At 51.2% G+C, this 24,530-nt stretch overlaps 5 protein-coding genes across 5 annotated transcripts; 3 read left to right on the forward strand and 2 right to left on the reverse strand.

The window, feature by feature from the left end:
• Positions 1-1,525: 1,525 nt before the first annotated feature.
• On the forward strand, positions 1,526-2,278 carry TGME49_270680 (hypothetical protein; the record flags this gene model as incomplete). Its single annotated transcript, XM_002365693.1, has 1 exon — positions 1,526-2,278. One exon carries the CDS (start codon positions 1,526-1,528, stop codon positions 2,276-2,278), a length of 753 nt encoding a protein of 250 aa, XP_002365734.1.
• Positions 2,279-3,559: 1,281 nt separating this feature from the next.
• Positions 3,560-9,914, forward strand: TGME49_270670 (hypothetical protein; the record flags this gene model as incomplete). Its single annotated transcript, XM_002365692.1, has 6 exons — positions 3,560-5,021; positions 5,628-5,896; positions 6,257-6,494; positions 6,787-6,901; positions 7,431-8,592; positions 9,065-9,914. 6 exons carry the CDS (start codon positions 3,560-3,562, stop codon positions 9,779-9,781), a joined length of 3,963 nt encoding a protein of 1,320 aa, XP_002365733.1. The 3' UTR covers positions 9,782-9,914.
• A 2,465-nt stretch (positions 9,915-12,379) lies between these two features.
• Positions 12,380-13,528, forward strand: TGME49_270660 (hypothetical protein; the record flags this gene model as incomplete). The annotated part of the gene is made up of 1 exon (XM_002365691.1): positions 12,380-13,528. The coding sequence occupies one exon, from the start codon at positions 12,380-12,382 to the stop codon at positions 13,526-13,528; it is 1,149 nt and encodes a 382-aa protein (XP_002365732.1).
• Positions 13,529-19,444: 5,916 nt separating this feature from the next.
• Positions 19,445-20,489, reverse strand: TGME49_270655 (hypothetical protein; the record flags this gene model as incomplete). The annotated part of the gene is made up of 3 exons (XM_018781583.1): positions 19,445-19,689; positions 19,997-20,050; positions 20,450-20,489. The coding sequence occupies 3 exons, from the start codon at positions 20,487-20,489 to the stop codon at positions 19,445-19,447; spliced, it is 339 nt and encodes a 112-aa protein (XP_018636619.1).
• A 2,065-nt stretch (positions 20,490-22,554) lies between these two features.
• On the reverse strand, positions 22,555-24,407 carry TGME49_270650 (deoxyribose-phosphate aldolase). The gene is made up of 2 exons (XM_002365690.1): positions 23,530-24,407; positions 22,555-22,990 (listed from the first exon to the last, which is right to left on the reverse strand). Exons 1-2 carry the CDS (start codon positions 23,935-23,937, stop codon positions 22,610-22,612), a joined length of 789 nt encoding a protein of 262 aa, XP_002365731.1. The 5' UTR covers positions 23,938-24,407; the 3' UTR covers positions 22,555-22,609.
• Between the last annotated feature and the right edge of the window lie 123 nt (positions 24,408-24,530).

Here is a 24,530-nt window from a genome sequence, read left to right on the forward strand (position 1 = left end):
CAAGCGAAGAGACGGGAGGACGTAGAGCAGGAATCACGGCGGGAACGAGGTTCAGTGGCTCGGCTGCGACCTGGAGTCTTCTGTTCGTCGTTTCCTGGTATCCTATTGTGTGGATTATTTGAGGAAATCTCGGCGGAAAGACTACAAAGAAGAAAGAATGCCTTTAAATCCCGGGGGGGAAAGGGTCATCGTATCCGGGGTCTGTCGACCACGTCGATGCAAGCAGCCGAGAGATTCCGGTTGGGGACGGTGGAGTGGACGCAAACTGCACGAGACAAATTTTAGTGGTCCCGGTATGAAGGACTTCTGGCTTGCTCGCGAGCTCCAACCAATCATTGATATATTTGATGTACCGCACAGCGACTAACGGTGTAAAACTGTGTAGCAGAACGGGGAAGAGAGACACGCGCCGCTGTTGCTCTAGATTCGAAGGAAGGAAGGTCCCCCCGTCTTTCAAAAGGATCGAGAGGCCTGCGAATGAGGAGGGACGGCAGAGCTTAATGTAGTGCCTGGAAACCGGTATCGAGGTCAAGGGAGCTAGGACAGTCTTGAATTGTGCCAACACGGAAACGGACACACCCATATCAGACACGGTGTAGCAGCACGCACCAAGCGGTGGCCTGTAGCGCGGTTTAGTCAACAAAGGAAACAGAGACTTCAAACGATTGCGCTTGAAACAATGTGAGCAAAACGCCTTCGCCCGTTCCGGACGGCACTGTCACACCGTGGAGCTCTCCGCCGCCGAGGCGGAGGCAAACCGCTGACTTGGTAGCTTTACAAGTCTGGCGCGAATGCCTTTCTCGCCACGACGTCTGCTTGTTCCGCGATATACCCGTCAGGGAAACCGTCATTGTACCCGGAAGGGAAAAATCCAGATGTCTCAAAAGTGACGCGCGCCAGCCGCGAAGGAGCGACAACTGCGTGGGTGCCACTGCTGCTTGAGGTGTACATCCACTGTCCGGTGTCAAGCACAGCTGCACGTGGCCATCCTGTCCACTACATCAAAATCTTGACTCTCTCAAAGTTTGACGAAAAAGCTTGCTCACACGGAAGAGCTGATTGCTCGTGTGCAAGCGCGGCCTCACGCCTGTGCTTGCGATTTCCGCTTAGTAGCGCGGTGAGAAAGTTTCAAGCGCTGTGAAGATGGACAGAAAGGGGGGCGCGGGAGAGTGTCTTCATTGCATGCACAGCGCGAGGCAACCCAACCAAAAACGAGTTGCACCCTTATTTTGCGCAGGCACGGGTCATCCCAGTTACCCGGCACGGTCCCTGCGCCCTACGACAGGGAGCCGAGGCAGGCTACACCGGCGGGAAGCCCAGTCGGATCTCCGGGAGAGAGTGGAACGGAGGTCCCACCACGGAATAAAAGGCGGGCGACTGCACAGCTCGGCCGAGTTGTCGACCCAGACTGCTGCAGTTTTCTCAAATAAGCCGGCTGCGGCGTCTGTCGTTTTTTTCGCCCTGCGTTGGGGTCGCCAACGACCAGGTCGCACGATGAAACCGTGTTTACCGTCTGCCAATTTACATGCTGGCGCCAATCGACAGGAGGGGAGAACGTTTCTGTGAGAAGGCAGAGGAGAAGGAAGAGTGCCAGTTGTGGGTCCTCAGCCAAATCTTGAGAAATCACTACTTCTGTTTACGCCAGAATGAGGTCGCTGAAGTCGAGTTTTTTATCCTGTGGCCCCGGGTACTGGACCAAGATCACTTGCCCGGCAGTCTTCTCGATTTAGGTGTGGCGACGGATCACAACTCCTGTGTGTCCTTTATTCGTTTCCAAACCTCTGTGCGAAAACTACCTTCACGTGTCTCTTCGACGACGTCCCCACATCTGGGAAAGAACTATCGTTTACTATACTCTTGTATTCGTGCTTCAAGCTTCCACAGTCCGGGGGCCCGCCTCTTTGTACTGCATCGTTACTGTCTCCGTCGGGGCTTGCTCTACACAGTGGCCAAGCCAAGTGTTTGGAGTCCAACTACTTTGCCGTGCCGGCTGGCGTGTTTGCTTTCCGAAGAAGCACAGTCTAGAAGGCCATTTACTGCGTCTCTTTCGCTGTCTAGGTCTCAGTTTTTCCCTCTTTTCCCGTTCAGAGGAGAGGCAGGAATCGACACGGCTCCCGTCGTCCTCTGCTGCCGTTTTGTCCTTTTCTCGTTTGGGCACCTGCAGGGTCAGGGAACGACAGAGTGGTGGAATGCGTGGCGGATTGTGTCGCTCAGATATCGCAGTTTGTCCATGCAAAAGAGTTGTTCACTTCAAAGACTCGACCTCGCGCCCCAATGATGTTTAAAGAGTGCGTATTTTCCTGTCGCGCCCTGTTGTGATGTCGACATTTCGCTTCAGTGCGAGAGCCAAGCGCAAGTCCCAACGCTAGTGGGAGACCATTTCCTCTGCAATCCGCACCGCCGTTTCCGCTTTTTTTGTGCACAGACGAAGGCTCTAGCCGCTCTTCTCTGTAGCGCGCCTGCCTTCTGCTGCACAACACGTGGACCGTTCTCACCGTTCGGATTGAAGATACTCTTCGGTTGCTCGTGACGTCTGCGAGTGACCAGCACACACAAAACCGGGTACTACTCGAGAATCTCGAAATTCGCTTCAGCAACTTCTTTTTCCACTGTTGTGTCTTACCCAATTCGTGCTTTTTTGGAGACTTGTCTCCCGATGAAAGCCAGGATCCGGAGACAGCAGATCTTTGGAGCCTCACCCAACCTTGGGTGATCGACAAAGACCCCGTGGGTTATTTAGCTAGCTTGAGACGACGCGCCGTTGGTCCCAGCCGGGTGGCCGACGGCTTTTTTTCTGATGGATTTTGTTGGTGTCTATGAACGTATGTTCCGAAGATGCATGCCCCTGCTATCCTGCATCGCTCACTGCTTCCTCCTGGCAGACCCTCCCGTGGCTCTGCTTCTTTGTCAAAAACGCCTCTGTAGAACGCGCCTTCCGCTTGCTCTGTTCCAGGCCTTTCTTGTTTAAGCTTAACTCTGGCGTACTCTTCTGGCAAAGACTAACTGGAATTGCGACTCCTCTCCGCTTTGCGTTGTGCGCGAGCTTCCCATCACTCTGAACGTGAGGCTGTCCAATCGCCACACACACCCCCCCCCCCGATCTAGTGAGTAGTAAACCTTAAAGGAATGCGAAGGCTTTCCCGTCCGTTCTGTCTCTTGCCCTTCACTGAATTTTCCTTGACCCGGAGTTCACGCCCGCAGAAGGAAGGGTGTTCTAGAGTTTAAGGAAAACCTATACAAACTCTGAGGATACCCGCGGCGAGGCGAGCGGCGACAGTCACCTCGAGGCTTATGTCGGTTCCAGGTGCAAAGGACGCCGCCGAAGCCCCGAGCAGCGAAGAGAATACGCACCTGGTGCTTGCCCCGTGGCCGTTGGCAAAGGAACGAAATCGCAGGCTGGATCGACGCAGCGAAGGCCATACGCGGATGTCCTCGCTGGGCTCGGCGTTGTATAGTTCGTTGCAACCCCAGAGAAAAGGCCATCCCGCTGCGCGCCGTTCCTGCGTCTCCACCTTGCGCCTCTCCGCTCTCGTCCCCTTGGGGTCGTCATGAAGCAGCCATGGCGGGGTCGAAAGGCGACGAAACTCCCGCGGGCAGCGCGGCAGCGCCGAGTCGAGGCAAGCGAATGGAAGCCGTGGAGATTCGCCGGAAGTCGCCCTCTCGGAGTCGTGTGAGGACACCGCCGTCTATGCGTTGCTCCACAGCGCGACAGTCTTCTTGCGGCGGCGGCCAACTGTCGTGGATCGTCATTGTTATCTTCGTTGTCGAAGCCTTCTGCTTCTTCTCTCTCGGCACTATCTTCTGCTACTACTTCTGGGGCGACCGTTCCAGCGGCCACCATTCCAGGGACGCTCTCGCCTCCACCGGCGCGGTCGGCCCAAACCTTTCTTCTGTGGCAGGGACAGATGCCCCGGGAGACACCACCTCTGTAGCGTCTCCGCCTGCAGCCCGGCTTGGCAGCGGCGGAAAGCCGTGGGGTAGGAAAATCCCTGGGGGCCTTCCCAACCTTCTGGGCGAGGGAGAAGACCTGCCTTTCGATCGCAGGCATCTCCAATCTTTCTTTGCTCGCAGTGAAAAGACCCGTGCGACGGAGACGCCGTTGCCTTGGGGTGACGACGGGGAGCATGCCTTCGAGTCGCCCTCTCTCACCGAGCATCTTGCGTCCTCGTTCGGGGAGCTCCCGGCCGCTGTGGTAGCCCCTGGAATCTCAGAGCGGCGTCTCGAGGAGGATGACTCCTCCATGGGGAGCGAGCCCTCCGAGGACGACGGGAGCGCGGCAGACGACACCGTCACATACATCCCGCCGCATCGGACAGGAAATGACATCGACGGCCAGGCGGAAGACACCACCCTGTCGCCCCAGCACACGACGGCCTGGGACGCGTCGTCGTCTTGGAGTCGGGACACCCAGAAGAGCATGTTCACCGAAGAGTACGAACTGTCGAATGAAATGTGGGGACACTCGGAGACCAGCAGCGACAACGGCGAAGAAGAAGAAGACGAACAGTACCTCTTCGACGACGCCCAGAGCCGAAAACCGAAAGGCTTGCTCCCCGAGACTGAGTCCCAAAAGCACCCCGCCGCAGCTGGCCGCCCCGAGCCTGTAGAGCGAAACGACGTAGGCCCTAGCTCCGGGTCCGTCGAGTCGGGAGCCCAGGCGAAAGGCTCTGGAACCAAGAGCTCTCAACCTGCGCGAGGCAACCGACCTAAACGCCGACTCCACCGAAAGCGTGAGAGCAGTCCTGACGTTTCCGAAGAAGAGGTTGCGGGGTCCGAAAGCGACAAAGTTGTCCGCGTGGAGTCCGCGGTGCTGCCCTCTTCCCCCGTGGCGCCAGACAAGGAAGTCGATACCGATGGGGGAGTTGCGGCGAAGAATCTTCCGAGAAAAGACAGCGATCCGAAGAAAAAGAGAGAAGAAGGATCACACGCTGGCTTTGACGAGCGTGTAGTCGGCCATGGGGTCATGCGTCGGATGAGAGTGACGCGAGAAAGTCTCGCCAGAATCGCCAAGAAGAAGCTGCGTAAGTCGTCGGGGGGGAGACGGAGCGAGAGGACTCCGATGTCGACTTGGGGGAACACCGTCTTTGCATGCTGGATCGCTGCATCCGTCGATTCAACGGCAGATGCCGACAAACAATGGACGCCTTTTTTCCGGCGAAACGCCGTCTCACTTCGACAGAGGAATAACGGAAAGGCGAAGCAAAATGTGTGCACATGTTGGAAGAAAACAGACGAGTTTGTGGAGACTTTTCTGCACCGAGAGTATGTGAGAGCAGGTGTGTGTGAATCCACATAGAGAGTTCCGAAGTCGCTTTCCCAAGACCGCACGCGATATGGAGCGACAGGAACTCTTCTTATTCCGTGCATTTGTGTCCAGGCGATTTCTATCCGTTTCAAGGGTAGTGGCGCGCCCGATTGCTTTTCATGTTCAAGGGTGTCTGTGGTGCTCGGTGAAGAAATGGTAGCTTCGGGGTGACCTCCGTGGACGGCCTTCCAACTCGAAGGCAACAGAAGAATTTTTCGACCACGTGGCTGTCTATGTGGCGGTCGCTCTGCACGAGAGAAGTCCACCAAGTGGCTCGCGTTTTCGAGATGCATGCGTTGCGCTTGTTGCTGTCTTCTGACAGGGCAATTCCACTGCGACATGCACCGGCAACAAGTTTGCGACTACCTCAAGTCTGACGATCAGCAGTACCGCGTCTGGTTCACCCTGTCAGTTCTGTACGGCCTCGAGTGGCCCTTCTACTCGTACGCGGATGGCGGTGGCAGTCATTTTCTTCAAGAGCTCCTCGATCACACGCGCGACTTCGGGCCTCCCGCGGGGGCCAGTTCCCTTGTTCGTAGGCGCTACGAACACTTCCGAGAGTGTGGAATGCCTCAGGCCTTCGAGAGTGGGGTAAGCCGGATGTTTGTGCATCTTACTTCACTCGACCGAGGAAACAAGGCAGGTCGCATGTTCTGCAGTGAGGACTGAATGCAACGTCGTGATGGCAGTTGGTCGCTGTAAAACAATTTCGACAGGAGAGCGTGCAGCCCGTACACCTTCCTGTTTCGTCCTTTGTATCGGCTGTCTGGGGCGAACCCGTTGAGGTGATGTCGGCGCTGTCCTAAAAGCGTACCTTCCACGTGGTTCTCAGTGTGTGTGGTGAGTGTGACTGGTGTTTGCTTCGAGGCTCGATCGAGCTGGATCTCTTTTTTCCCTCGAGTACAGCGTCTTGATTTACCTTCTGTGCCAGTACTTGCGAATGCGCTCCAGCTCAAAACGCTGATGGATACTCTGCCGTCGGGGGCCGAGTTTCCCAGTGTTCTCAAGAAGGCGGCGAAGGACGTTCGCTTGCGCAAGGTTCTCTTCGGCATGGGAGATGTCCACGTTCCTTTCGACGGGGTGACCACTCTTGCTCACGTCTTTGATATGGTGGAAGATGCTATGGGCCTCGCCTGGGGGAAGGCTGTTTTCCTTGGACAAGATCCTACTGCCCCGACTCACTGTAAACGTAAGAAAGGTCGCTAACGACTGCCAAGAAAAGCACGAAGAGAGGGCTTGTACGTGGAGGGAAATAATCGCGCTATTTGGTGCATGTCGATGGGTCTTGGTTTCGTACGGAGATCTCGTGTTCCGTGGGTAAACGGCCTGGTAGTGTCGCTTGTGTGTTTTAAACGTAGCAACAAGGTTAGAGGGCGGGCGCGAAAGCACCCTTCCTTCGTCTTGTTGGGGGTGTCTGCTGTTTCTTCCATCAATGCGTGGAAAACACTGTTTATGGTTTTATTTGTTTCCTCTGTATGCAGCTTTCTCTCTCGATGAACTGTATTATAAGTACATGTTCGCTTTCAGTGAAAGTCGGCGGTATTTCTCCATGGTTATCCTGCTCAGCCGAGCAATGCGACAACATGTCACTCAGAAGTAAGTGACGAGAACATGTTTCCCAGAGGGGGGGGAAGGAGACTAAGGCCGCGATCACTGTCACGTTGGTGACACGAGCATGTGTATCCTTTTACGCGTTGTTCTTCGCATATCTGCACTGGCTGGCGCTGACGACACAGCAAATGTCAGTTCTACGAGCCAGGTCTGACGCGAACACTACAATTTATAGTCGAAATGCGTGCTCCCGATGCTCGTAAGTCAGTTCGCGACTGCAGCTCTCGATCCTCATGTTTACGCAGAAGGCGGTTCGTGTCACAGCCAAAGGCCACTATACTTGTTTTGATCTCGATTTTGTTTCCGCACTAGTCCTAGTCATGGAGTGGAGCTTCCGTCCCCTACAGTCCGAGATTGGGAGACCACGTTTGGCAAACAGAGGTGGCATTCATGAGAAAAGGGAAGGGCCTGCGGTACGTAGTGGTATTTCTGAGTTGTAACACGTACCAGGTAAGAAGCAAGCACGGGGCGCTCTCTATACCTGTCCGGTCGTCTTGTGTTTGCTCGCTGTCAGACCCCACAACGGTATCATACTTCTTCTCGTTGAGCAGCCTCACGTCTCCAGCAGCACTTCGACACCCTCGCCAGTTGCGCAAATGTCCGCGAAATCTTCCCACTTCCCGCGGCGCCTCTCTGCAATGCTCTCGAGCAATGGGCATGGGCTGCGTTCAAGAGGGGGTTGGGGAGGACGCCGAATTCCCCAGATAGGGACAGGTGACTTCGATCCAGACGCTCTCCAGCGTTTGCATGATTTCCAGATGCTGCAGGAGGAAGTCAGACAAAGTATTCTCATGAAACTGGAAAGCGCGATCATCCGATTCTACCCCACAAGCAAAACGATGCGAAGAGACATCGTCAAGCTTCCGGATGTCCGTGTCTCAGGTTTCTTCTTCCGCTCTGCAGATGGCTGGACACATGAGAAAGGTCTTGTGGGGCTGGAAATCGACTTCACGCTGATGGAGAGGTTCAAGGAGCAAACACCTCCGAATGGCGTTTTGATTCAGGTCACCTTGTTGGACTTGTGGGCAACACAACCTATCGAGGAGTGGCCAGACGTCATGGATCCTTCGAAGAAACTTGTTTCCTCGTACACTGCGACGCAGCTGCTCAAATCGGAACTACAGTGGGACCAGTCGCTGGCAAGTTTTGAGTGGGGTAGGACGAAATTCATTTACTCGACCGTCTCTGAGGTGTTTGAATATGAGAAAATCGACACGGTGAATCGCGTCAGCTTCGACCCAGACATTCAAGTCATGCTGCTGCAAAGCTACAGTGATTTTGTCGCAAACGGCAAGGAAGACGGCATGATGGCGATGATCATCGAGGTCCTCCAGCGCAAGCCGCTCGGCCACTCTGGGGTTCCCCGAGAGTTCCGAGCAGACCGCATAGTCCTGCAAGGCACAGCGACTCCCCTCGAGCAGCGTGGAGGTGGGAAAGGGCAGCTGTATAGAAAGATGCAGTTCGGCGCGGGAATTGACTACGGTGAAGTTCTGCAGATCGAGAAGGCGATTCGACAGCACACGGTCATGTTGCACATCAAAATCCTTGGCTTGGGACACGCAGCCGCGGAAGACTGGCGCGGTCTGAAGGCGCACGAAATCCTCAATCGTCTCGCCCAACGGCTCCGAGGAACCTTCGAAATCCACTACGTTAATCCGGGGAAAATGCCAGAAAGTGTAAGCAGCAACCAGAGACGCAACGGGGTTGGAACGGGAAGACGAGCAGCTTGCAGGGAAGTTCTGGATACGCCGAAGGAACCGGGAATCGAGACTCGAAATCCGATGCAAGATTCTGAAATAACGTGCAGCCGGTTAAATGGGGAAGAAGGCACCGTAAATTAATATCATCGGTTTGTGTGTATTGTACACTCACGGTAACATTTACATCTTTGTTGCGGCGGCTACAAAGCATGTCGCGGACGCGCGGCAAGTTGGGATGTGCCACCAGCTACCAGATGTTTGGACTGTGGAGGTCGTCCGTCTGTCGAACTGCACATTCGAGTTGTAGACCAGTCAGTGTGCTTGAATGACACAGTCCAGGACTGGTTGGCGACGGGATTCACATGATATTGGCCCACAAATTCCAACTTGTCTCGAGGATGTACATCATCAAGCGATCTGTCTGTGTTCTTGTCCAATACTGTTTCAGCCTCAGGTAGCTACGCGGTCGGTGAAGTGCACCAACGTGATTCCAGACTGGATCCTCGCTATGGCTGTCTTTGCGACGGCGTCCTTCTTTATCATCTTCATCATTCTGATGATGTACCACCGTAAGCTGGATGTGCCCTGGTGGCTCTCGTGTTGGTGTAGCCGGTTCTCGCCGTGGGAGAAGGACACTGCAGACAAGCAAAGCACCTGTCCAAGTGATATGGAGAGCAGCCGAGGCGAAGGCGATGTGGACCATGTGCGTAGTCCTGGTGTAAGTGACGATGAAGACGAGGCAGAGGATCCAGGAACGAAGCGGTCGATGGCATGCATAATAGAAGAGGATTACGAATGGGGAGAGTATGGGCATGCAGGCGATCTTACACGCGCAAGTGTGCATGGCTCTCGGGATCGTAGCTCTTTCGAGCATGTGGTTGACCCTTCCTTACGGTCACCCTACGCTGGCCCTTCCAGGCCTGGAAGCGGCTGCGGCAGTAACTTCGGAATCGCTGCGGGGTTCCACCAGAGTTCATCTTCAAGTGTGGGACTCGCCAGAAATCCTTCCAGAGGCTATGATGATGTCAACATGGGGCACCCAGTCGCGCCACGAGGTGTGTTGAATTCGATGCCAGTTGTCCGCACGCCTACTCTGACAAGAGCCGTATCACGGCGATTGGGCGCAGAATCAGGTTTCAGCACTCCAAATGGATCCAATATATAAGAAATGATCTACTGCAACGCGTGAACAGTAGATGCTGAACAGACCAGACCTGTGAGGCGATGTGTACGCTGAAGAGCGCGCACGATGGGCAGGCACAGATAAGCAAGACCACAGTGAAGGAAAACCCCTTTGACTAGTGTCCAACTATCCTGTTCGTGTCTCCTGTGTGTTTGAATTGTATTGACCGGCCACCGTATTGCTCCAGGTGCAAACAGTGTTGGTGCGCCACGGATGCCAACACGACGACTTCGTGGCTTGTTTTATTTTCTTGTGAAGGAAGGATCAAGGATCAAACGTTTTGCTTGTGTAATGAGACCCTGTCTGAAAGAACTTCGACAGATAGAGTGTTTCAGGGTGCGGCGGTAAATGCATTCGCGAAGGGAACGTTTGATCAGGGAAATGACGGTTTAGTTCATTTTTTAATCGGTAGACGCCCACCACCAGGCGAACAATTTCAACGACACGGTAAACGTCGCAAGTTTTTGTGTGTTGTTCAATGTAGCCACTCTTGCATTTCCAGTGTGCGCCGCCTCTTGAGCGTAAATTCCGCACAGTGTCCCTGGGGATTGAGTGTTTCCGCGTGTGTGCAGTACCGGTATTCGAAGTTTGGTTCCTTTAATAGTTTGCCTCTCGAGTCAACTGGTGTTCCCGCGTCTGAGAAGTCCCGTTATCGAATAGTCTGTTGCTTGAGTGCTTCGCTTTTCGAAATAACTGAAGATCGTTACAGCTTCATGAGAGGAACCAACGCCTTCAGGCATCGAAGTTTTTTTGTCCTATCATGAGGTAAAAGTGGCAGAAACGTGCGAGTCTCGAAGACAGTAAAGCTACTCCTAGTATTGCAACTGCAGGAATGCGTATACGCTGCTTTCACGTTGTCGGGTTCTCTTTGACCAAACGATTATTGCCTAGCAGCTTGACGGAATCGCCATCGGCAGTTCTATCTCCTGGTTAGCAGGGCTGGCCTCGCGACGGATTTATCTTTGGCCCGGTGTTGCGATTTACATTGCCAGTGACTGGGTAGGTCCCAATATTCTAAGCGCTCCACATTGCGTCGTACAGACAAAACGACAGCTTTGCAGTTGAAACACGCTCAAAAGCAGAAACTCTTCTTGTTCACCGTAGTGGGAAAGCGTATTTAAACGATCTCGCTGGGAGAGCGAGGTCGGTAGTGCCACTATTTGGAAGCCGAGCTTGGCTATCACAGGCCTTGCAAGGAACTGCAATGCAAAAGAACCTGTGATATTCTGTCAGCGTCCACACCGTAGCACAAGGTAGCGCACGCTGAGCATGAGCAGTTACAGTTTTAAAAAAATCAGGACATATATTAGTTATGCTACATTTCAGTAAAATGATTCTGTTTAATAACTATAGATTTCTGTGAGCACTATTGCTTTTTCGTTTAAAATGTTTTCTTCAAAATCTTTTTCGCGGATGCCTGCGTTCCCCATAAGCAGTAGCTGCGACTGTTACTCACGCTTAGCGAAAACTAATCAAGCAATACTCAAAACGGTTCAAATGCCTCTTGAATTTGCGGTGGGATTAAGATACATTTCAGGCGAAGCAGAGCAGTTGGGTAGCTCGTCGGCGGCAGTGAAGACAGAAGTTGTAGAACCGAACGCCATGGTTATACATGGCCCACTTCCAGCCGAAGGTAATAATGCTATCTGGTTCTTCTTCCCTTGTGAGCAGTCCACTTGGTCTCGTCAGCCTTGGAAGTTTAAGGCGTGTCAGACTTCTGCACCCAATCGCGAACTCTGTGTACCTTCCGCTTGGAAAATGGAGTTGCATACGAGCGAAGCGAGGAACTTGCTGATAAATGACCACCACCAGGTCTTTAGGGACGAGCGGTTTCGTGGGGCCGCGAGGGGATCGAGTGTGTTTTGAGGAGTTGACTGCCAAGCCCTGTTAAGCAACTCTGCGTAGGCGGGAGGCTTTGCAATCGATCTTGACGTCCCAACCAAGAATACATGATCAACTCCTGTCCGTCAGTGTAGCGCTGTCAATCCTCATTTGGTCTAAGGTGTCAGAACTTGACATGCGCTCTCGATTGTCAGAGTGATCAGCAACATCATAGGTTGCACGCATTCAAACAACAGACGTTGCATGTGACGATTTGATGCTTCATATCCCATGGGTCTATGAAAAGAGGACTACGATCCATCGTAGCGTGTTAGTTGCACTGTTCATCTAGTAACTAACCGCTTCTTGCAAGTGTTCAGCGCATTCGCAGAACTAGTGTACCCTCGTGTTACGTATGTAGTCGCCGCAAGAAGTCAAAATACATTCTCCAATTTTCTTCGCGCATACGTTCAAAACCAACGGTGCAACAAAATTGTACATTTGAGTAGCCTCTGGGTTCTTAACTCATCCGCTCGCGCTCTGCACCAATAAATATTTTCACACTACAGTTCCCCGTCCTCTAGGTGCTTTATGTGGTATCCTGTTCGAACGTCGTGAACTCTTGCAGGAGAGTCTCGGCGAGATCCCATCGTGTGGTGATACGTTTTTACCCGCTACTACCTCCACCGGCAGCTCAACTGTTCGAGCAGGAGACGAGCGGGCGCTGCCGAAACTTGATTCGTTCTCTTTGTGCAAGCCATGGCAGATTCAGCTGACGTTCCATGCAGTTACACAGACACTGACGCGGATGCCTCAATATCCAGACCAAAGGTTGATTTCAACCCTGTTCCGACGTATATACGAGACTCTTTGCTGGCAGCGAAAAGGCAACTAGTGGATGATCCCCCCAGGACCGGCGACGAGCATCAATGGTCGACCGCTTTTTCCACTCCCGTCGCTTCCGTCAACGTTTCAGCCCCTTATTCTCGATGCTTTGAAGATTCGGTCCTCCTTTCGAACTCGGGCATTCGCCCAGAAGACGTAAATGCCGCTGCGGAAGCTCCGTGGAACTGTGACCACTGTTTCGTCAAACACGCAGTGCAAGTGATTGGCAAAGACAACACTGACTTCATTCGTTACCGCCCCGTCCATGCAAACGCAGTCCAGGAGAACGCAGAGACGTCGGCGTTATCATGGAGCCCAACGTCAGCTGCATACATACCCACTTGCGTCGGTCCACATGATCAACCAGTTGATTCTGACAGTTCTTTCCAAGATGAAGTCACAAGGTTTGCGAGAAAATATGCAGAGCATCTGACGCTCCATCGACCGGATTCACGTTCGCCATCCCCCAAGGGTGTCCCGCTTTCTATGGTTGGTATCTTGTACACACAGCATCTCCTCTCCCGCCAACTAAATGTCCTCTTTATTGCTCAGCAAGCTGCTGCCGACTACACCAGTAATCTGTATCAGACAGCATCACGAGTAGTTCTCCTCAAGCGGACACCGCACCCCCAAGCGTCCATACCGGACGACAATGGAATCATTTATGCCAGTCTGGCCGAAACTATCAGGGAATCTTCCCACGAACAAGAGAAACGTTTTGCACGGTCAAAGGCAGGCATAACTGCCTTGGTCGCTAGTGAGTTAGATCTACTGCCGCCTCACACCAGTGTAGAACAGGAAGGCCCGGATCTGCAGAATCCGGAGAACGGACACAGACACGTGCATGTTGGGCAGCCTGTTGGAGGCTTAATTGAAGACAAAAAGCTGAGAACTCGGGACTACCAGGAAGGTCTCAAAACAAAAGAGGAGACGCCAGCTTCCTGCGCCTTTGGAGAATGGGTGCATGAGAGGAAGCGTCTGAACGCCGAGTATGGTTGCTTTCGGAATTGTTGTATTTCTTGAGTTTTGACTGGTTCGTGGGCTCATTCTTCACAAAGATACTAATTTCACTCTGCACAGTTATCCCTCAAGTGACCAAGTAGATTAGCGACGGTCTTTCATCAAGCCTCGTCAGTGAACCAGTGACAAAATGGCAGTTTTGCTCCATGGATCGTCAGGGCCAGATTCACCTGGCACCGTGCATCTCAACGCAGACTTTTGCTGGAGTCTAATATACACACGAGGTCAAAAGACCCTGTACACAACCCTGAATCTTCCATTGTCTCGTTAATCACGTTTGGCTCGGTAGCTCCGGGAAGTCTAGATATCCATTCACAAGGCTTGTAACAGCCTACATGAGGTTCGGCAACAGATGCCAAGTCACAGCACATTGAAGACTTTGTTGGAGCAAGGATCTACACATAGAGTTTTGTTGGAATACTTCCACCTGGGGTTAGTGATGACAGAACACGGTGTGGTGTAGCGGGGAATGTGCGGGATTCGTCCAACACAACGCGTGGACGCGTTTTTCTTGCAGACTACACTAGATTTTCCGGTAACCTGCCTCGTATATGTCCCTTGCAGAGCCATCGATTCTCTTCAACAAGGGCAAAAAGCATTGGGAAGCCTTCGTATACCTCGTTGGCAAGTAGGCCAATACTACAACGATGTACCACCGGCCACTGCTCCCAACTTTTACTGATTTCCCCATCGTCTGTTCTGTCGGTCTAATTTGTACATAGGATTCCATCTAAAACTGTGACAAGCTGCAGTGGTCTTCTTGATAGGAATACCGCAGTAGATGCATCGTTTTCCTTCATCTGTTAGTCGCGGATGCTATGGTGGCGGGCAACGCGAATGCAGCCGTTGCTCAGCTGCGAGTATAGCGATCCACCCATCTCAGTCCACAGGCGTGCTACACAAGAAATCAGATACTCTTAGGAACGAACGTTCAGCACGTGCCGTCGATGGGATTCTTAATGGGATCAGTTCTCGGCTGAGATTCCGAGCAGTGACTGCGGTTGCGAACAAATTTACCAGTAGTGCCCACACTCACCATCATTCCAACTTCTTGGCTTGAACGGTGAAACGTTTTTTGTGACGGGCAGCTCTCAGCGATACAGAGACAAATCCGACAGAACGTATCCGACCACAGGAAGGTGAGTCATTTGGACCGCAAGAAAGAACAGCAGCTGACGTCGTGTTGTTTGATTTCGCTGACAAACAGCGTTCGTCCTACGCTGCGCAGAAATATATGTCAAGGACAAAGTGCCACTGTGAGCTACAGCTCATCTAGCATCTTGCGCGTTTTCCCGTTTGTCGGAATCACGGCTCACAGGCCCCAGGGGGGCTACCGCAATCCTCGGAAACCTGCCTCTGTCTACGTATTGATATATTGTGTGAACGTGTGTTCATATGCGAACAGTAGTGTAAATTTGTAAACAAGTACTTAGGTATATACTTTTGTTCAGAGAGTTGCGTATGCGTTCGTATACAAACTATACGCATGTAAATACCATATGTGGCCAATTCTCTACTTATGCGACAAGCTCTACCGGGATTTGTCTTTGCATTGAGCTGGCACGCACCGAACGATGGCACTCTTGAACTAGCCATACGCATACCGTTGTGAGTGGAGAAACTTCTACAGTTCTTCACCGGCATGGATGACGGTTACTTTGCAGTGGAAAACAACTCTGTGGGAATACGTCGACCAGATTCGGAGTACCGTATACTTCCTTCGTAAGTCTACGTAATTTCGTTACCGGCTCAAATTTATGCGGGAATCCAAAGGCGGCCCACCAGTAGGCCGGTTTTGTGAGTTGCAGTTTTTGCATCCGGCGTCCTGTGCCTCCATGCAGCTGCGTAAGAAAATTCTCTTACAGTAAACCCACTTGTTCATCCGTGCAAGAGGAGACGCGATGGTATATGAACCCACAGCATGATACTGGGGACGGACAAGAGTGTCTTAACATAATTTTTGTGTGCCGACGGATATCTACAGAGGGTGTACGCCTCGAAGGTAGCACTGCCTCAGCGAAGTGTATCTCGAAGTCAGTTTCGCTAACATCGGAAAGACCGGTCGCCTCATTTTCGAACGGTTGGGAGGAAAGCCATTTTATTTCTAAATTTGACATGTCCGCAATCCGTTCTGTACGAACGCGTCACGTTCAGGCGTCCAAAAGTTTTCCAACCCTGTCCAGTTTCGGTGCGCCGCTGAGGAAGTCGGCCGGGCACTCATGTCCTTCAAAGCGTACGCACGGCACGAGTACGACAACTTGTCCCGCGAGAAGGTGAGAAAGGGGAGCATTTTAAAACTTTTCAAAAGTCAGAAGAAAACTTGCCGTCCAACGTAGTCCCCACCAGCGGACATTATTCTGGAATTCGTTACATGGTCCTGTTCATAGCATTATACGTCACGAACCAGTAACTCACCATTCGTGAGTGTTGAAATCTCTGAGCAGCTTAGTGGGCTTGACAATAAATGAAACTTTGCCAGCATGTTACCTCACTCAGGGTCGATCAGTGGTGTCTGTAATGTTGCGAGCTGTGTATTCTTCACTTACGTATGTGCACGCTAACTCATAGGCGTATCATTTCCCACTAGCTGATCAATGTATTCGGAGGCCATGGCCAGTGTCTGTTCTTCTGGACATAGATGAAGTTGCAGTTGTTTTCACGCACAAGAGGTCACACTGCACACCCCGGTAAAGAGTTATAATGGCCGTCTACCATCTGGAAAACAAAAGTATTGCCTCTGCCAGCTGACAAACTATAATGCGCAGGCCAGTCTGGAAACCGAGCTAGAAGTTGACGAACGCAAAGTGGATTCCTGCATTGAAAAATGGATGTACGGCACGTCGAGGAGAGAAAATGATGAAAGAAGAGCTTCGGCAACTGAGACAGGTCGTGAGGTATCTGGTCTACCAGCAAGTGAGCAGCCTCTGTAGCACGATTGTCATTGTATGCCATGCGACAATTCACAGTTTGTGATAACGTTATTCTCCGTCTGCAAGACAGTACCTTCGTGATGTCACAGGTGGGCACGTGATGCAAGGGACGGGGATTTCGAAGCGAACCCGCTTGAGACTGCGCAGTGGCTGAATGCCAGGGAAGATCCACGGGAGCTCTCTTGTGTACTGTCAGTATAGGTCTCGTTTTGCTGAGTAGTTGTTGCCCACCTGCCGCCGCAGTTGAGAGTCTCACGCTTTCGCCAGGATAAGCGCTGATGTTCACACAACTAGACTGTAGCACGTCGTGTTACTCTTAGCAGTCAAGTGCACTTCATCGCTAGCTGCGTCAACGGACTCTCTTAGACAGTGGGACGGAACGAACCCCTTCAGCGTTGACCACGTTCACTATACAGGTGCCACTTTGGACCCGTATGGCCATTTCCAGGCGAAGGTTAATTGCCGCATTCTGCGGATGTACAGCTGCTGGTGACTGACGTCACTGCCAAGTGGCAAATACACGAATAGAAACTCGAATTCGAACGATCGTTTGGAACAAAAATGTTGTTTTTGACTTTGTCACAAGAACATATAGAGACTCGTTTTTGGGATACTCCGTTGGATCATCGAAGGACAAATGCTACCCCGTTGCTGACTGGAATGCTGGTCTTCGAAAAGGCGGACCTTGTAGCTACCTCTGTGAAGTCCTGTGTTTGTTGTCCATGCTTCTGCAACTGCAGATCCAAAGACGGAGCAACAATACCGAGAGTCTGTGACTGCGCTACAGACTATGCTAGGAGCACTTGAAATCGATCTGTTGAAAGGTGGGGATCCTTTGGTGAGTCGAACTTTTGTTGCTTGTATCCAAAGATTTACTCGCAAACCTACGGGTTTGTCCTCACTTCAGAAAGTGGTTGTGGCGCGGAAGTTGAAGCCTTGCAAGACCTTGTAGCTCAAACTTCTCTGGCTCTGAGTATCCGTTGCCCGTTGGCATTTTGTGAGGTCGTGTCGACTCCTCTTTCATGCAGTGCTGCATAACCATGCGGCGACTTCTGGTATTATCCAGCACACTGTCTGGTAATCTTAATCGGTGAGAGAGCCTGTGCTGCCTCTACAGTTCCACCATTCGCTTCTGCCTCGTCCCCTGTTTCGCAATAGCCTCTCGAAACATAAGTGGTGGTGCTGTTTCGATGGTTAAGACTTGCTGATCTGGTTTTGTTAACTGGCGTTTTTTTCAGGGCGGTTGGGAGGCAACGGATCATCAGGCGTTTGAGAGGATAATTCATCACATTGGGGGGCAGACTGGAACATCGGTGAGGTTTTGAACTGCTTTACGTTTTATGTTAGTAACAGAGGGGATTTCGTTTGTTCACACTGACGTCCCACCTAAGAAGGCACTGGGTGTCCTCGGCCTTCGATCCAATCCTGGAGAGGTCCTCTATTGAAAACAATCTAGCGGACCCGTTTGGTCTACCACTGACTGATACTGTCCTATCAATAGAAACAAAAAGAAGAATTTCTTTTTGCGCGAGTAAACTGTCAATCTGCAGCCACGAGACCCTAGACAGACCAGGAGTTTCTGGGTCGCTGTCGCAACTTCATGTTTGATTGAACATCTTCGTCATGCCTTTAGCGAGAAGCGGCATCATTCTGAGTTCCTAGATTGATCTGTGATGAAGCGAAGGTGTCACTGTCTTGCGTAGAGTGCAAAGCATTGGTCGTTTTCTTCTGAAACTGACAGACTTGTCGCATTCGCCAAAGCCTGTTTTACCTACATAACTACAATCTCGATGCCGGTTCCCTGCAAAAACAGTTTTCAAGGAGACATTTCCGATGGCATGGGCTAAACACATTATACATAAATTTGTCTGCTGCATCATTCGGAGCAGGGCCTTGTCATTCAGTTGAAACGAGCACTGCCCCATATTTCGAAGGACAGTATCGAAGCCCATCTAGTGTGGCACAATGAGCATACAGAGCTCACTACTCGAAAGCAAGAACTAGTGAAAAAGTATAGAGACCTGAAGTCGGCGTACGCTGCAGAGAAATCAGAGCAACGGGAGGCAGAGAAGGCCGAAATGCAACGCATCAGGAATGAAGATGAATGTCGGAAGGTGGGTACACAAAATGCAGTTAATAACGACCAAGATCACATGTTCGTACCATCGTCACATAAACCTTTGTCCCTCAGAAAATAGCAGCATTTCACACCACTTCGACGAACGCTCCTGCACTCTATACATACCACTTTAGAACGACTAGACAAATTACTGCGCCACACAAAAATCGACGTACCATCTGTTACCCAGCAAAGACGTATTACCGCTTTCTGCATAAAAGACGAAGATCAAACCGTGCATACACATTGATGTAGCTCTTTAATGCCAGTGACGCTGCCGGAGTGATTGTTCGGACGGCTTTCCTGTGCAGGCAGAACTTTCAGCACTCGCTGAAGAGAAAACGAGGATGATAACCGAATGGCGACAACGGCGAGGCATGTGGTGTGACACGTGGTGCTTCCCTTCCATCGTCCATCTGGGACAATGGCCTTGTGCAAAGAGTTTCGAGTGCATCGCCACTATTCCGTGACAGACCACACCCTGTTACATGGATTGAAAAACACGTTCGACGTCATATGTGTTTTCCGGTGAAACCTCATTGCTTGATTCGACGTGAAGGTCGCGCGGCATGCGTAGTCTTTTAACTTATTACTGTCGCGATTCAAAATTGTTCCGCGGCACAGCTGTGATTCGAGACGTCGCATCGGGTTCGTGGGCAGCTTGTTTCACCTGTGCTGTTAAGTTGCGTTAGACACACTGTTCTATCCTTCCTTTAAATCCATCATGACAGAAGAAGAGATGACGAAACAACGCGAGATGGATCAGGATCGCCAGGAGGGTATTCAGCGGAAAGAAAAGCAACGGTACGGCTCCTGCTGTACACCCTACGCATCGACAACCTGTCCGTCAACAGTTATGCATCAAGACTGTCATACTCCTGCCGAGTTAAGACATGTGGGCTGCAAGCAGCGCATGCCTACACCCATACTAAAAGAGAAATAGCAAAGGCATGGTAAAGTGGCACTCATGAAAAGCACGCAGCTGCTGTTTATAGACTTCGTGTTCATCGCTAAGTTGTGTGTTTTCGATAGTTGGTGGCCCTGCAAACCCAGTTGTTTCATGTTTGATATGATGTGTGGCGCTGCGTAGCCCGAAGTTTCGGCGACAACAGCTTCTGCAAGAGCAGCACAAAAGAAAGGAGCGTGAACTTCTGTCTGCCAAGTTGGAAGTATGTGATTCACGCTACCACATATGCATGAGTTGGTTGAGCGGCCGGCCGCGTGCGACGAGAGAAGCTTTCTGCTACGTACCACAGTCCTCACGACAGAAGCCTCACTAGAATAAGACTCTGGGAATCCATATTAAATAGTGGGTTTGGCCGAGTGAGCAATCTGAGCGAAAGTGTTTGGATAGGACGTGTTTGGCGACACCAGCTACCAAACAGCGACGGTGCAGTCAGAAAGTGTGGACACGACCCATACCTGAAAATGTCATTTCGTATTTCTTGCAGGAAAAGCGCTCGGAATACAGGAGGCCTTCAATCACAAAGGAACAGTTGGAACGCATTGCAGCGAGAAACAGCGGGTGAGACGGAACCGCGTAACATGTTTTTCTGGTAATAAAACACCAAACAGTCCTGCCTTTCCTTGTCAATTTCTGGTAGGCAGAAGAGCTGTTCGACTCTAATTGGTCCACCCTCGATCTAGAGAGGGTGGTTCCATGGATAACAGTTTGTCGTGCAGCTGCCGCTTGTGCCAAAACAAACAATCAAAATGTGTTTCACTAAGCCCTCCTTCGACGACAGTTCGGCAGCGACCAAGAGCGGGGTTACGATCAACTGCGAATAGCATCTTCAGATGCAATGATGTCGTCAGGATAACATGATATTCGCTTGCCCTTTAACGACTGGCTTTGTCTCATGCGTCGATGCTTACAGTCGAGCCGCTGTTCGTCATTCTTTTTGGCAATGTCCATTTCTCTTCTGCTTTGATGGTCCGTTTGAAGGATGATAGCAAAGAGAAAAGATCAGATGGAGACACTCAGGATGCAAGCAATGAACACTGGCAATGTAGGACCTCGAGTTATTAGGTCAGCAGGACCTGTAGAAATACACAGCAAAGTTTTCGAGGAGACAGGTACGGGGGGACGGGAATTCTAAATAGGTCGCTTTCAGACCCCTAGCTGAACTCGTAAGAGCGCATTTGATCAGCGAAAGAACATTTTGATCTCCACAACATATCCGCTGGTGTACTGTTGACATGCGAGGCACAATGAATCCGGTCAGACTCCCGGAGTACAGTGGCACTACTGAGTAACTCTACCTACTTCGTATGGTTATATGGCCTTCCACTTTGCTATAGGACCCTTTTTTTCTGGTGGAATTTTGCAGTTTGCAATAGTACCGCAGACATATTACAAGCCAGCTGTTTGCACCTGCTGTAAGCATGATGCAGTGGGTGAATCCACGAGTGCTGCAGTATCCATGAACGCTAAGCGCCACTCGCTGGATTGTTTTCTAAAATTGAGCACAGTTGATGTTACTAGTACTACTCAACGTTGGCAACCGCGCTGTTGGGATTCGACCACTCAACAAGAACACTCGCCGACGTAATACAACGACAAATTCTCCGATTCAAATCAGGCACTAAACAGGAAACCCGCCTTCACGTCACAGAAAGTGTACGACCTGCGCAAAGAGAAAAGAACTGATAGAAACAGCGCGTCAATCGAAACAAGAGGAGGGCTGCCTTCTTTTTTGAGCAATCATGCCTGCCATCCCGGGAAGTTCAGCCTGAAGAAAGCAAAGTTGTTAAGTTTCCAACATGAGGCGGATCGGGAAGACCCGCTTGATGCTGCTTGACTTTGAGCAGTTGCGACGCAGAGAAGAAGGAAGAGTATTCAGGAAGACATCGAGCGAAGGGCACAGAGGCAAGGATCAGGCCACGACGCCATGTAAGCCTCTAAAAACGGTATGCAGCCTATGACTAGATGTGACACACCCAAGCAGTCAGCTAGTCACTTCCCTGACAGTTGCAATACAACAGTGAAACTGCACCACGCAGTTGGAGTGCCGCCATATTGGCAAAACTGTATACACCTCCAGAATACGGCTGAGTACATGACTAGAGAGAGTGTGTCGTCTATCAGTACGCAAGGATTTACTACCAGTACATAGTTGTATTCATCGGCACCATTTAGGGATGTCGACTGTTGCGCGGGGCATAGAGAGAGCTGGGCTGTGCGCCTGGCACTCGGATTCTGTGTAATTAAATCCTCGAATTACGCTGCATTGTTGACACCTGGCTTCAGAGTCTATACTACCAGTGTTAAAAAAAACGGCAGTGGACAAGCAAGTGATTTTGAAATTACTGTTTCAGTTCCTGGGCTCAAATGCGTGTTGCCGACTGCGTGACACTGATAAAAGCAGAATACCACTGAGCTTCGGAGAGACATTTCACTCAAGAAGAATGACGGCAACTCCTGCGTGGAGGAGGTATTTTTAGTAACAAGAAATCCATCCTCGTTTACATTTTCCAGGAGACGTACCTCTCTCGGCTGAGTGACGAGCATTAGTCATCGCCGTGATGGTTGAAACCGATACCCCCCGAAGCATGCAGAATGCATACTCGAAGCCACAGAGGGAGGGATGTCCGTTGCAAAAGATCACACAAGCCAAACGCGTCACGAAAATAAAGTTATGGCGGACCTGCAAATCTCAAAAATTTTGGAATAGTGGAAAAGTGTGATGATGATTGAACGTTGCAAGTCGTCTTCACAAACAAGCTGAAAGACGCAACCATCCTCCTTCATGAAAATGTTGTAACAAAGCGGGAAGATACGACTATCGTTTGTCCGTAGGAGTTCTACCGAAACAAGACAGACTTTGTATGGTTACGGAACCCCGTAGACGTGTTGCGAGTCGTTTCAGACAGACTACTAAGCTGCTACAGAAGTAGACTGTGTGTGCACAAAAAAATGCACTAATCAGAGTCAGTGGCTTCCCCTCGAATTCCATTCAAAAACCCCACTAAATTTCTTAAGATCATATCATGAAACAGCAATCATGCTTGTCCCAGTGTCCTGAAAAAGCCATTTTACAGAACGAATTCCCGGGCTCCTGCAAGAAGTGAGGAGGCACCGATGCGAAATGTTCTCTTCGTGACAAAATCAGCACCGAGTGCATCCGAGACCAGATTCAAATACTGTGCACAAACGTCGAGAGACTTCACTCCTCCCGCTATTTTGATGCCAACAATCCTGCTATCTTTATGCACCTCCTGGTACTCCTTTATGGCACGACACATATCTCTGACGGCGGGCAGGGTCGCATTTACGGTGACCTTTCCTGTTGATGTCTTGAGCATATCTGCTCCACTTTCCAACGCAGCCTTGCTCGCGCGGACGACCAGATCAGGCACATCACTGGAGAGCATTCCCGTCTCAAGAATCACTTTCAGCACTGCTGAGCCTGAGACCTAGAGGTAGAGCAGGAAAAAACATCAACACAAAAGGGCACCATCTTGCGAATGAAGCGTAGACAGTTTTACACGGTATTTGCGTGACTTCCTTGTGTAAATGGGATGCTGCCGTAGGCGATGTCCCCGGAGAGTTTTGATCTGCAGATGCAGTCTGGGGACACCGTGGAGCAGAGATTCCTATGAACTTGCCGCCGTGTATCGAATTAGAGCCCACCCACGACGTCGGAATATCTCACGGTTTCGCCACCACTATGGGGACTTAAGTCCACACTAGGTCAAGCAAGGCTGCGCTGCATATCCAGAAACTCGACCCACAACGGAAACAATCCCTCCAGATCAGGGGGAAGAAAGCACTTGGAATCTTCAGAGGTAAGGGCCCGTGGGGAACACGTCAGTAGACGCAGCATTTACTCGGGTACCACAGTTTACCACAGGCACACATTTGAGTTGAACTCTACTGACAGTAGACCAGCGTTGCGCATCCGGTGTGATGCTAGAGCAAAGTCCGCTTTCGCTGGGATTCGCTGTACATGTACCTTCCGGACTGCAGAAACGAGAGTTCGAAGTGCCGCCTCGCCAGCGTTAGCGTCGCGGTTTAGCAGCTCCCAGTCCACTACAAGATCCAATTCGTCGGCCCCGTCACTGAGAGCACGGAGAGCCTCAGAGGTCACCACTTCGACACTACCTTTGCCAGAGGGGAAATTCAGGACCGTAGCAACCGTGAGCTCTGCAGCCTCTGGCAGACGACTGGGAAGCACCTTTTTGATAAACTTGACTGCCGAAGGCCATACACACACAGCCGCGGCGCGAGGGATTTTCAGAGCATCCTCACAAAGTTTAGTAACCGACTGTTCGGTTGACCCTTCAGAAAGGTCTGTCGCATCAATGAGGGAAATGACACGCCGGGCAACGTAAGCCCGACAAGCCTGTTGTTCTGCATCCATCCTCTACACCAAGTTAAAGCAGGACTCCCGTGTTCTGTGCACAAACATTAAAGCGCGGCGCAAAACGCCGCATTTACAGCGTACGGATACCTTTGAGGAACAATGATGTAAGTATGAGTGTATCATCGACTAGTTGGGTCGTTGCCCAGTGAATCGCAGGCACTGCCGTTGTTGAAGGGTTGTCCGTTAAAACGATTCACACAGACTCCGAAAAGCAATTAGCTTTCCGGCAAACGAAAATGCAGCAACACGTCAGTCGCCCTTCCCCCCCCCCGTCGTACCCAGGAGCAGTTAGCTCGCCAGCGTACTGTCATGCTGAATTTGCAAACATGATCGTCAACTCGAGCTGCCACAGAATCGCCGCTCGACCATCCAGGTGTGGCATTCGTGTAGGAAAAGATGCCTCTGAACAGATAAGGTGGCAGATGACGCATCTTGGCGTCCTTCAACAGATTATCGCCGACAAGAGTAGACATATGCTTTCTGCGGGTCGCACGGTGACCCTGGGAATCGGGCCAGCTATTCCGGGGTCGCTGAGAAAAATTGCACGCGATGGAGAGGCAAGACTAAATTTCAAGCCTCTGTCTCGGGTC

This window comes from Toxoplasma gondii, chromosome VIII, assembly GCF_000006565.2.
Source record: "Toxoplasma gondii ME49 chromosome VIII, whole genome shotgun sequence".
NCBI classification, from domain to species: domain Eukaryota; phylum Apicomplexa; class Conoidasida; order Eucoccidiorida; family Sarcocystidae; genus Toxoplasma; species Toxoplasma gondii.

Excerpts from the sequence above, each read along its gene's own strand:
- TGME49_270650 (XM_002365690.1), bottom strand. The coding sequence starts at position 23,937 with ATGGATGCAGAACAACAGGCTTGTCGGGCTTACGTTGCCCGGCGTGTC. Across the intron at positions 22,991-23,529 it reads TCGTTTCTGCAGTCCGGAAG|GTCTCAGGCTCAGCAGTGCT; the intron begins GTACATGTACAG and ends CTCTACCTCTAG.